Genomic DNA, 12518 nt, shown 5'->3' on the forward strand with positions numbered 1-12518 from the left:
TTCAAAGAGTCAAGACCACCTTTATTTGCCTTGTAAACAGCATAAATCAATTCAGTAGCATTGAAAACCCCTACCAAGCCATTATTTACAAACATGTCATCAATTATTACAGTCAAGGAGGAACAACTGTAGGCAATAGGCTATGTTATGGGCATTTCATAAGGATGAGATGCTTTCAGGATGACTGATTTTCTATTACATTTTCAGATATCTGGTGAGCAGTAACATTCATAATAGTTAGCTAAGGAAGTGGAAAAAGATACTCAACAATTAAAACAAACAATATTTTAATATCCAAAATGGGGGGAGGGGAAGCAGCCTCTAAAAAGACTCAAATGCATTCTTTAAACCAAAAGCTACCACTCCATGCTCGCTGAAAAAGTATCTTTAAGACAGGTCTAACCCTCAGTATTTACATGTGTGCATTGAAGCATTACACCTCTCTGACAAATTATATATAAAGATATATAAAATGTTCATCTCGCTGTTTTTTCAAACCAAACTCGAAAGAGAATTCTATTTCTATCATACACCAGGAAATGAATATTAGATAAAGTATAAATGAGCCAACCAGTAACCCTTTTAGTGTTGTGTCAAATATTGCATAGTAAACTACACTTTGAGATTGGGAAGGGTACATGCATCTGCCGTCTGAAGCACAGCAACAAACAACTCCGACCATACAAAAGCATAAGAAATATCACTTGTGCCTCAGAGCCAATTTCAGAGGAGGTTAAGCAATTCAACATTCATTTGGGGGGAAATATGAGGGGAGGAAATAAACTATGATCAGTCACATGATACAGCTTCCCACAAAGCACGGTCTATGCAGAATAAACATTCAGGCAAAAGAGGTCAGGAAAATTGTTGAAAGTGCTTTATGGCTAGTGAGATAACAAGGGATGCAGCATAATCCAATTGTATTTTTTAACAGTGAAGGTTGTGACTTTAAACACAGGTTTCTACTTTCTATTTTATATACAATTTAAGGTTTTAGATCCCTTGAACACTTTTCCTAAAATTTGTTTCTATTCAAGTTTTTGAGGGAAACAACTAGTACACAGGAAAACGCTAAAGGTTTAGTTCATTTTTATTCCCTGCTACAACATGACAATATATCTAGCCTCACTTCTATTTCCTTCAACACATTCATTTATCATAACCTGCACAGAACACTTGGTAAAGACACTTTCTAACTAAATAAGGATAAGGGTTTGGTGAGGAGTGTGGTTTTGAAAAGGGAAAATATGTATAAACGGGGCGTGAGAGGGAATTAAGAACCACAGAAACTTAAAGGGGAGGTGGCGTGGAAAATTTAATGTTGTGTCAATCAAGTCAGTGGTATATGGCCTTTTATCTTCTGACAGCTCTCACTGTTGATATAGGGCAATTATGAGCCATGCGAGGCACTTAGGATTATTTTGTATTGACAGATGTGGGCTCTTACAGATGTGAAAAGTAGCACACCGCAACCCAGATCCTTCTATGTAGATTAATGAATAAAATAAACTGCGGTGAAATTGGCTTAAAAGGCTGGCTTCAATTCTTGCCACAACACCAACAAAGCCTCTCCTATAATAATACAGCACCTTTGCTTACACACTATTCTTCCCTGCAGGTGAGCTAGAAATGGGAATCTAAGAGCATGGAAATGCCTCGTGTTGACATAAATCCAAGTGAAAAACCAAAAAGGAAAAGTCTGTGCAGTATAATAGAAAACTAATGAACATATATGTCTATATTATCCTAAATGTAAGCCATGACTGAATACTGGGGATCTTTCCAGACAGCTAAAACCATTTTCTCCAATATGCTAATCTGTGTTTTGTTCAATTAAGTGTGTAATCCCTGATAGCATTAGTCCTGGTGCCTTAAACCTATCAAGACCCGTCCTTTCTTCCTGGCCTTATTAAAAACATTTCCCCAAATGGAAATATAGTATATACTGCATACATACAGCCAGGGTGGGGTGGGTATCTGTGCAAAAACTAGAAGACCAATAAAATAAGGAATACATTGCTGTTTATCTATCCTTGGTGGTCAGTTTTTCAATCAGCTCCTGTAGTGGGACCAGCTCTTTCCTGTCGATGAGGTTGAACTCCTGAAAAAGACAAAGGTAAAGGAGCAAACACGATGAGATTATCCGCTGTATGCTACACTTTCTTTATTGCTAATATACAGCAAGTGAAAAAACACATTAAAGTCAATATACAAATGTGAGAGATTCTTTACCTGAACGAAAAAGATGAAGTGTTTGAACGACGTGTTGAGGTGGGCCTCCTCTTGCAGCTGCATCACGGAGTCAAAGTGCTGGTGGTAGATATGAGCGTAGACCCTGAACAGGCGCTTCAGAATGGTCTTCGCCACTGACATAAAGTTTCGCTTAAAGGGGACACCTTGGGAACAAGAGGGCAAGAAGAAAAGTTATTCAGATTCACATCAAACATGCGACCAAAAGACCCTGACACACCAAGTCGACGGTCGGTGAGCGTCAGTCGACCTGGTTTTTGCGGTGTATCCTGCACTGTTGGCTCTAGTCAGAGGTTTTCAGCCGATTCAGCATGTTGAATCGGAGCTTGTCGGTGAGAGAAATCACTCTGATTGGCTGTTCAGCTTAAACTAATCAGTGCACGAGTAGAGAAACAGTCTTTGCAGTGTGTTCAAATGCATCTTGTCAGTCAAGACAAAGGCGGTGTGAGGCGACGCAACAGTCGGCCTTCATCACCGCTAGTTCTTTGATGTCGGCTTGGTGTGTCTGGGCCTTAAGATATAGATAATACTTGATGGTAAAGGGATCCTTAGGATTTTTGCAGTCTAAAAAACGCCCAAATATTGTATTTATTTTACAAACTGTGCTTGGTTTCTTCGGGCACATCTTAAATATAAAGAATGCACTGTGAGGATCAATCACTCAAACTGTGCATGACTTCTTTTTTTTAATTACCTACTGCTACAAAGCTCGATAAGCCCCAAAAGGTCAGAGTGGTGAAGGCAGATGCAGCTACATGTTGTTCTCTGGACCGCAAATGTCTTCACAGGCAGGCCACAGCACGATTTAAGGGAAATGCAAACAATCAATGAGTGCAACACGGAACCGCCTCACGGCAACAACGCGTTCATGCGCTGTTAGGACATTTTGATGTTGCTACAACAGCACTGCTCTCTGCACATCAGGTGTGTTGTGCAGTTGATTCAGTGAAGGGGAGTACAGGAGCCTGGTGGAGAGCTTCTTCCCACAGTGAACACAGAGCTACAGTACAACTCCACATCAATTATTCAAAAAGAAGCTGGTGACTGACAGGACAAGAAGTTCTTGATTAAAAGCTACCACCTAGGGCTGGACATGCACATGACCTACTCTTCTAAGTACTTCACTTTTTCATCTGGGCACCAAACTTGACTACTACAGGAATATTAATCATTCATAGGTAGGGGAGGTTGAGGTCAAAAATATGAAAAGGTACCCAGTGGAGTTTGGTTTTTAGTTTTATTTGAGATGGTGAGAGGCTTTAAGGTTCTCCTGGTACAAAATGAATACCAGTAATAATAGTCATAGTCAATCTAGTCATCGTGGAAAACTCCTCACACCTTCAGTCATTGGCTCCTTCCACTTAGATGTACTAAAGGATAGATGAGACATATTTGTGCTGGCTGCCACCCAACTCTATTAAGGCTCCACCCTAGACAGCACATGCCTCTGCTAGTTGGGAGGTTGAGAGAACTGTGTAGGTTTCTATGTGAACTCAAGTGTCCTCTACATTGTGATGCTGCTGCCAGCCCTTTCTTTCTACATTGCCTTTCATACTGGCCATTTCATTTCATTATAAATGTCACTGTGCTATGTGTGCTAATTTGTAAATAATAGTAATAATACACAATTAAAACACACACATGCAAAGAAAAGATGGTTTTGACAGGATGGAGAAAAAGAAAAGACACGAAGCATACCGATCTTTGAAGGGAAAAGTGTCTCATCATCAAGCTGGTCCTGCACCCAGGTCATGAGGTAATCAATATACTTGGGAGCAGAGCATTTGATGGGCTTCTTGATGTTGGTTCCATCCGCCCAATGGTACTCATACCTACAGGAAATGTAGATGACAAGCATTACCTTATGAAAACTTTTATGGATTCCATCTAGCTTCATTCACCGCTGACAGCATTTAATGTACAACAAAATGGTATTTCAGATTTCATTTTCAGCATGTCACCAAACACATCATATGGACCCTTTGAACCTTTCAATCTTTAGCTGAGTTTCCAACAAAACTTCCCGGGACTTTTAGTCCCTAGCCCGCCTGTTTCATCTAAAAAACACGCTGGAGAAAAAATGTTTTGTCTCACTGCGACGATATTTACAGATGCACATTGAATGTAATGAATGAAATGCAGCGGAGGAAAATGAAACTAAGAGTGTCTGTCTCCACAGTAAAACATCTGATGAGTGTTTGAGGGTTACTTATTTGAGCTTTAGAATGTAACCGCTGTGAAACAATCAGAAAATAACTTTTCTTTCTCTCATTCACAGCACCGCTGCGCTACATCTATCTCCTATCCGTTTGCCACCTCAATCTCGCTTTCTTTTTTTCTGTCTTCTTTAAATGAGTCAGGAAGCCGACAGTAGAGCCTAACTTTACCTTTAATGTTATCAAACAAAGAGAAATGCTCTCCCCGTGAACTAAAATTGATACTAGAGTACTTCCTTATTTATGAATGAAGCGGAACAGTTGAAGCAGTAGTGCTGTGTGTGTATGTTTCACCAATCAGTGACGGTGACCTGGGCCTTTATTGGGGGTAAAAAGGCCCTGGAAAATGTTCCTAGAACTTAATTTAGAACCTGGTCCCTGTAATCGAAACACAATGAGTTCCTCAAAAGGTATTTAGTTCCGGGGGAAAGTACCTGCGATGGAAACTTAAATCTTGTGAACTCAGTTTCCCCTACGAGATACCAGCATGATAAACACTGAGACAACGATAACAAGTGTGCTGCATTTTGAATTAGAATCACTGTCACGTTTGATGTCAATTGCTGCAAGTTATTTTGTCCCACTGGCAACCCCTCTTCTCCACGCCCTGTTGAGCCTCGACAGTGCAAAGCTTGTGGGTTGGTTTTACGAGACTACAAATTTTCAGACTGACAATGATAAACTTACTTTGGACCAGCAGACATGACTGGACAGCTTTCCTCTGTGCAAAAATCTGTGATGGTGCCATACAGCATGTTGATCTGGTTGAAGAAATCCACAGCTGGGAAAAAACAAAAAAGCAAAAAGAACATATTTAAATCAAGTGTACATGAGACCAAACACCTTTTGTGCCAGCACAAACAGCTGGCATCAAGATTCCCCCCACAGCCCTTTACCCACCCCACTTCACTGCCCCAGTCCAAACTGTAAACCAGTGCACACTCCAGTTATCTGGAACAAATTGTGTTATCGCTCATTCCCAGGGGCGTAGCGCCAACTTTGGCTTTCCATCAGTTGGAGAGATCCATTTAAAGAGTTGGCAGCGTTGGTGTTGGTGCTCCATTTGCTAATCTCGGAGGAAAAATACATATTGAACAGCTGATATGTGCGGTCCTATTTAAGGAGACACCGGTTCTCTTTTATGTTTGATTATGTTTACTCAGTCTCCAATAAAGATATTTTTGTCCAAAGCGTTTGTAGTCATAGCCAGGTCAAGGCTTGATAATAACTTACGTAAATGCATATTTGACACTGTTGATTTTAGAGCCTTCAACATGGTTCTGGTCAAAAGCTGAAAGCCCTCACTACTGTTTATACCACTAAAGCAGTTGAAGTTAGATGTGATGCTCATGACAAAGTGAGGGGGAGCAGATTAGAGGTACTCTCAATGATACAAAACCTATAATATTAAACTTTTTATTGTTCGTCCATGTCGTGTGATTCAGATGCTTCATAAAATGACACGCATAACCACTGGGAAAAACATAAAGAAATCAGGTCCGTCGCTTCTGCCACGCTCTCAACTGGTCAACGTGTTCACTTTGCCATGACAGGTGCCAAAGTCATCGTCACCATGAAAGATTTCCAGAGGGCCGAGATTAGACCGACATACAGTAGAGCAGCTGTATTCAAAGAAACAGCTGCAGAACGTCGGAGATGCTCAGGTGATACAGAATAAACTGCTGGCGTTGTTCAGTCAAAATAAAGTGAAAAACACTTCTAACTTCCCTTTATTGTGCAAGATAAAACATCTCGTGTAGCACTGACAAACATCGATCCATTTCCGCTAACCTTTTATGAAACTAGAATACTACAATACAAGTATTGCAATGATGTAGCCATGCCATCTCACTGGCACACTTAAAGGGTAACTTCAGTATTTTTCAACCTTGACTCTATTTTCCCATGTTTTTGTGTCTACGTGACTGATGGGGACGCCACTTTTTGAAACTGGTCCAGTATTGAGGGAGAAAGCTGCAGCCACCAGCCGCTAAACAAGCTGTAATTTAATCATTTGAGGCAACCTGGCACTGTCAGTTTACGTCCACTAAAAGTGCTTTTTTTTGTCACCGACAGGCTCAGATTGTAAAAAAGGAAAAGACCTTTCAGAGAAATAAAAGCTTTTCCTGACCTTTCACTTGATCCGATCTGTTTGTTATTCTGTTTCGCTCAGAGAAGCCTCACTATGAAATCCTGCGTCACATCCACATTGTGGAAATCATCTAAACATTCAGCCATGACATTGAAAATCTTTCAGATAACACTAAGCTACGCTTTCTGTACTCCAACACAACAAACTCTGACAACATGGGTGTCCCGTGGCACTCCTCTCTCCAACTCTTATCACATTTCCATCGTTGTCTCTTCCGGCAACAAGTCCCATGACACAATAACAAACAGGAAGCGAAAGGTAAGAAAAACATTTAATTCCTCTGTAGGGTTCTTTCCATAATGTTGTCAGACACTTATAATAACAATCTGAGCCTGTCAGTGGCAAAAAAAAGCACTTTTAGAGGACGTAAACTGACGGAGCCAGGTTGCCCCAAATGATAACAGCTTGTTTAGCGGCTGCAACGTTCTCCCTCAATACTGGAGCAATTTCAAAAAGTGTTGTCCCCATCAGTCACTTAGACACAAAAACATGGGAAAATAGGCTGAGAACCATGCAATGCATCAACTGCAATTAACTTAAAGAGACTCACATGAGAGCATAGCAGTCAAATAAAAAACTATTTTTAGGTTAATGATGCATTCACTCCCATATTTTGTGATCTGCATTAAACCAATGTAAAATCCTGATCCCTTTACGTTATCACTGTAGTATAATGACTTTAAATAAAAGCTCAATTCAACTGTTAACACGCTGAGACACTGAACATCTTAAACCCTAAAGGCACTCGCGCCAGGCGAGAGGAAATTAAGCTTCTACTGACCGGCCATTCGTCTCCATTTAGAGGAAAGTAAACACGGCTCTCACAGCACAGACAATAAAGTCTATTTAACATTCACAGTGGTTTTTCCAGCATGAATGCACATGGTCTTTAGAGGGAATGCCAAGATCTTACACCCTGATAGTTCACTCTCAACTGATTCTTGATGTGGACTAATTGCGATCTCAGGAACAGGATTACTGAGAAGCATGCAAGTTTAAAAACTACGTGGATATACAGTATAAAAACAATATAGGTGTGTGAAGGTGAAGTCACTCTGCCAGGAAACTGAATCTAAAAAGGGTGTATCAAGGAAGCGGGGAAAAAGAAGGTAAAACTGGTGCTTACTGTTGACTGCGACCCACTCGTTTAAGTCTTCACCCTCGGGCAACATGACTGCCATGCGCAGGTTTCCACTTCCCAGTGTAGCCTCTGCATGTTTCAACAGCTCGTACTGATGAGAACCCTCCGGGATGTTCTTCTTGGGCTTGAACGTCTTGGATGAACGGTTTCCACTGTGAGTCACATTTCAAAGAGGAAGAGAAACAGTGTGATAAATAATGAGGTAGTCAGATATGATGACAAATCATGAGTTTACAGAGCCCCTAGGAGAGGGATTTTTTACTAACTAAAAGTCAAGATCTTCTTAAAAAGCTAACGAAAGAGTTGAGCTCTTGTTGAGTTGGTGTGTTTGGCAGAATCAGAGTGAGCACCAGAACAGTATGTCTCTCTGAGTGTAATGAGGCCATTTGGAGCGGTACTGTATTCAATCCCTCTCACTGCCCCATTAAACAAGAATTTGAGTCATCACAACACGGTAGGTCACACACACTATAACAGTATGTACTTTAATTAGAGTATTAACATCTATTAATACCAATCTGTATCAAAACCCTACAACATTTTATGAAAATATGAAATTATTCCCATTTTAACAGGGTTAGAGAAAAAGATCCTTTTGTTACAGAGCAGTGGTTAAACCATATACCCAGATCTGACATGTGTTTATGATCAAATCAAGCATTAGGAATCTAATCAAATGTGTCTCAGCCTAATGGAAATGATGATATAAAAGAAGGCTTTATAGTGGTACTTATGTTATAAAGTGTAAAGGAAATGTCAGAAGTTTGAAACAAGTTCAAAACTTAGTGTTACATAAATTAAATAGCCTAACTTAGAGTGAAAATTGGTGCCCTATTTGGTCATTTTTAGGGGATTGAGTGTTGTTGTTTTTCATCTTCTCCCATTTTACCTAAAAGCACTCCCATCCTCACCCAGAGGGCACATTTAATGTCACCCCTCCACCCTAATTTCATCAACAAACAGGCCTTCTGTGTAGCTAGCTAAATATCAAAGACACAATCTTGTCCCTTTAATCAAGTATTGGGTCATGTTATGGTCAAATTAGCATTAAATCATTAGGAATCTAATCAAATGTATCTCTGCCTCATGGAAATTATGATAGTTAAACAATAAAAGAAGGCTTTTCTAGTGGTACTTATGTTATAAAGTGTAAAGGAAGTTTGAAACAAGTTAAAAACTTAGTGTTACATAAATTAAGTAGCCTAACTTAGAGTGAAAATTGGTAGTTTTTAGGGGGTTGTTGTTTTTAACTCCACTCATCTTCTTCCATTTGACCTAAAAACACTCCCATCCTCACCCAGAGGGCACATTTAATGTCACCCCTCCTCCCTGATTTCATCAACAAACAGGCCTTTTGTGTAGATAGCTAAATATCAACAACACAATCTTGTCCCTTTAATCAAATAATTGGGTCATAGATTGATTGGTGGCTAGATTAGCTCCTGGTAACTGATTGTTCAGACCAGCAAATATCCAAGCCACACTAACAACCTCAGTTAAAATCTACTCTAAATTGATACAATATATGTTTAAGTTTAAAGGCAGATCATCATACTGGTATAAACTATCAATACTGATGTTAATAATCATAAAAATCTAGATAAATGAATGTGAATAACATCAGATATTCAGAGGTGAGTCCAGCAAGTAGTCATAGCCCATATTATGCTATCCTTAGCTTGCTAGCTGTATTAACACCAACTCTAGTGATATTTCCTGAATAAAAAGATAATGTGACATGACAAGACAACATAAGCATTCATGATAGACAAATAATACTCACAAAAAGAAGCTCATGTTTCCTTTGGAGGGTAGAAAACCTCTCTCTCTTGGTAAACAAGCTAACAAGCAGAGAGGACTGGAGGAGGCTGAGACCTAAAAGAGGATTGTTAGTGTTAAAACTCTGAAGTGTCACTCCTCCTCAGCTCTTCTCTGTCTTCCTTGTGTCTTCCTTGTGGTATAATCCAACAGACCTATTACTGTGACAGCCTGACTAACAGTTTCTACACGTCCGTATGGAGGAAAACACATGAATTAGTGTGGAGAAGCTGTTCCACTGTGTGCTGCTCTGTACGCTGAGAGGCAGCAGCGTACTGGAGGTAATGACCAACTTCTTCATGTGACGTTCGAAGGCAGATCAGACGCATTGATGTGGTGTGCTGCCACCTAGTGGAAGAACATGGTCATTACACCACTGCTCCTTAAATTCAGCTGGAGATTTTTTTTTTTTTTTATTGAAGAAAATTAATTTACAAACATTAAAGCATTGTAATATAAACTCAATACTTCTAACATACAAGACACAAATGTATGGGAAATTGTACATTTTATTCTTATTTTATTCTACGTTTTTATCTATTCTTTGTTATTATACTGTTTGACTGCACCAACAAAGCCAAAGAAAATTCCTAGTGTATACCTCTTACACCTGGCAATAAACACCTTTCTGATTCTGATTCTGATTCTGATTCTGAAAGATAATTTTGACTATAAAACAATTATATAATAACAAAAATAAAAGAGGGGGTAGAAAATGGTCAACACCTGCAGCTCCTCAATTTCAGTTGGAGATGTTTAATACAATCTTGTACTTTTGGTCCAACTGCACAAAACATGCATGTTTAGAGTGCTGCAGGAATGAGCCCTAAAATGAAGAAATTAGGTAGCATTTTATGGAAGTTTTTATTAGACTTTATTAGTTGTAACCCACAGAAGACATTCCACAAATGTGTACCATGATCTGCAAATATTTCACTATCCACAAACATGTATTTTTGTATTTGTGTTGTGTAAAGTCACATACACAAAAATACAGGGCGATTTGCAAATACACATAACTTACTCTGTAAATACATATTTTAAGGTTTACATGTAAAGTGATATCTACACATTTGTGCATCTATTTCGCATTTGCAGATCGCTTCCTGTGGATTTATGGGCCACATAACATTTGTAACTTTCCTCCTGTTTGTTTACAGAATTTTGTCCAATTGGTATTTACAGAGTAAGTTATGCGTATTTGCAAATCACCCTGTATTTTTGTGGATGTGACTTTACACAACACAAATCTGTTCCATGTGGTAAATTTCCCATACCTTCTCAATCATTAATTGTATGTTGGGGGCTCATGTTTTAGCCAATTAAGTTAATTTCATAAACAATTACTTTTATACATATAAATGAGTGGAATCCGATAGCAACATAAATTAAACTTATATCAAACAAAAACAATAAAAAATAAATAAAAATAAAAAAAGATTAAAAAAAAAAAACTCAGAAAAATAAGTAAATAAAAAATAGTAATGATAAATAAAAAATAAAAAAATAAAAAATGTAATACATTTTTTTTTTTTAATTTATGTGTCAATGTTTTTTTTAAAGAGTTTTTAGTTGGATGCCTGAAATAAGGTCTGTGGTTTTAATGTTTTGTTCTTTTTTTTAAGGGAAACACTATTTAACGTGGGAACAGACTTCATCATAACACCTGTCTGGTAGAGTATAACACGAGCAACCGCTAGATGGCTCTGTTTTACTGAAAACCTTGAACACAACAGCGACATCACGAGGGTTCAAGCAGGCCGTGCTGCCTTCAACGCTAGTCGGAAATATATGTTAGTTTTAGGCTGTGTTCCAAACCTTTCCTGTCTTTTACCCTTTCTCCTCTTTCTCGCAGCTCTCTGACAGAAAAAGTGTTTGAGAATGTATGTTGCTCAATGTATTGATTAAGGTACAAATATGGTGTACAAATATGGAAAAATACATGTTATCAAGAGCTTGTTATCCTTAGAACATTTTAAAAGGAAATTATCATCACATTTAATTCATGATGTCTAATTATCTTTTGATATGCTTAGATACATTTTCTTTTTTTTCCTGTACTGTTTTTTGTATTTATTTCATTGTTTTTATTGGATTGTTTTCCACTGTTTGGTTGGGTATTTCTGCACATTTTGTGTATTTCTTGTTGTTGTTTAACTTTTGTTGTATTTTTAAAATTATGGTAGTTTAGATCTTTCTTCCTTTTTTTTGTTATTGTTTTTTTCTCCTGGGGTTGGGGAGAGGTCCTTTGTATAAGCCTGTGGCTTCTTGACCTCTCCTGTCACATTTCTTTTTTTTTTTTGTCATTGTCTGAATTTTGTGCAGTTTTATATATGTGCAAATAAATAAATAAATACAAAATAAATAAATAAAACAGTAATATATATATATATATATATATATATATATATATATATATATATATATATATATATATCACATAAAGTAGAAAAAAACATTCCAAACGATGAGAAATAATACAATATAGCTAATTATAAATATTTAAAAAGATAAAAATACAAATGCTAAATAAAACATGAAGGTATATGTAGGCTACATTATGAAATGTTGGGTGTCACTTTTGACCAAAACATATTGAGTCTTAAAAAATGTGTTTTAATCAATGTGAAAAATGGCTGAATATTAATTATTATCTTTAATGCCCTTTATCTCAAAAGTAATGTTTCATGACAGTCGAAATTTGAAAGAGCATATCTAATCGAATATTTGGCGTAGAAAGATAATTTTGGTATTGCCATAAAGCTGAGACTTTCCTCTTTACAGACAGAAAAATGTATTTCAGGGTCAAAGTGACTCAAAATGATGGAGCAGGTCATAACACAGGTCAATGCAGTGTTTAGCTTTAAACTGTATGAAGACATGGATAGCACTAGGACCGCGCAGCCGTGTGTCAGCTGATGGACGCAGCCAGATATATGCG

General features: G+C 38.0%; 1 protein-coding gene across 1 annotated transcript; it reads right to left on the bottom strand.

Moving 5' to 3' along the window:
* On the bottom strand, window positions 1-9863 carry LOC119478795 (MOB kinase activator 1B). Its single transcript, XM_037753763.1, has 6 exons — window positions 9543-9863; window positions 7745-7911; window positions 5154-5247; window positions 3949-4082; window positions 2233-2396; window positions 1-2101 (listed from the first exon to the last, which is right to left on the bottom strand). The coding sequence occupies exons 1-6, from the start codon at window positions 9554-9556 to the stop codon at window positions 2024-2026; spliced, it is 651 nt and encodes a 216-aa protein (XP_037609691.1). The 5' UTR covers window positions 9557-9863; the 3' UTR covers window positions 1-2023.
* Window positions 9864-12518: the final 2655 nt, after the last annotated feature.

Source organism: Sebastes umbrosus, chromosome 19, assembly GCF_015220745.1.
Source record: "Sebastes umbrosus isolate fSebUmb1 chromosome 19, fSebUmb1.pri, whole genome shotgun sequence".
Lineage (NCBI taxonomy): Eukaryota > Metazoa > Chordata > Actinopteri > Perciformes > Sebastidae > Sebastes > Sebastes umbrosus.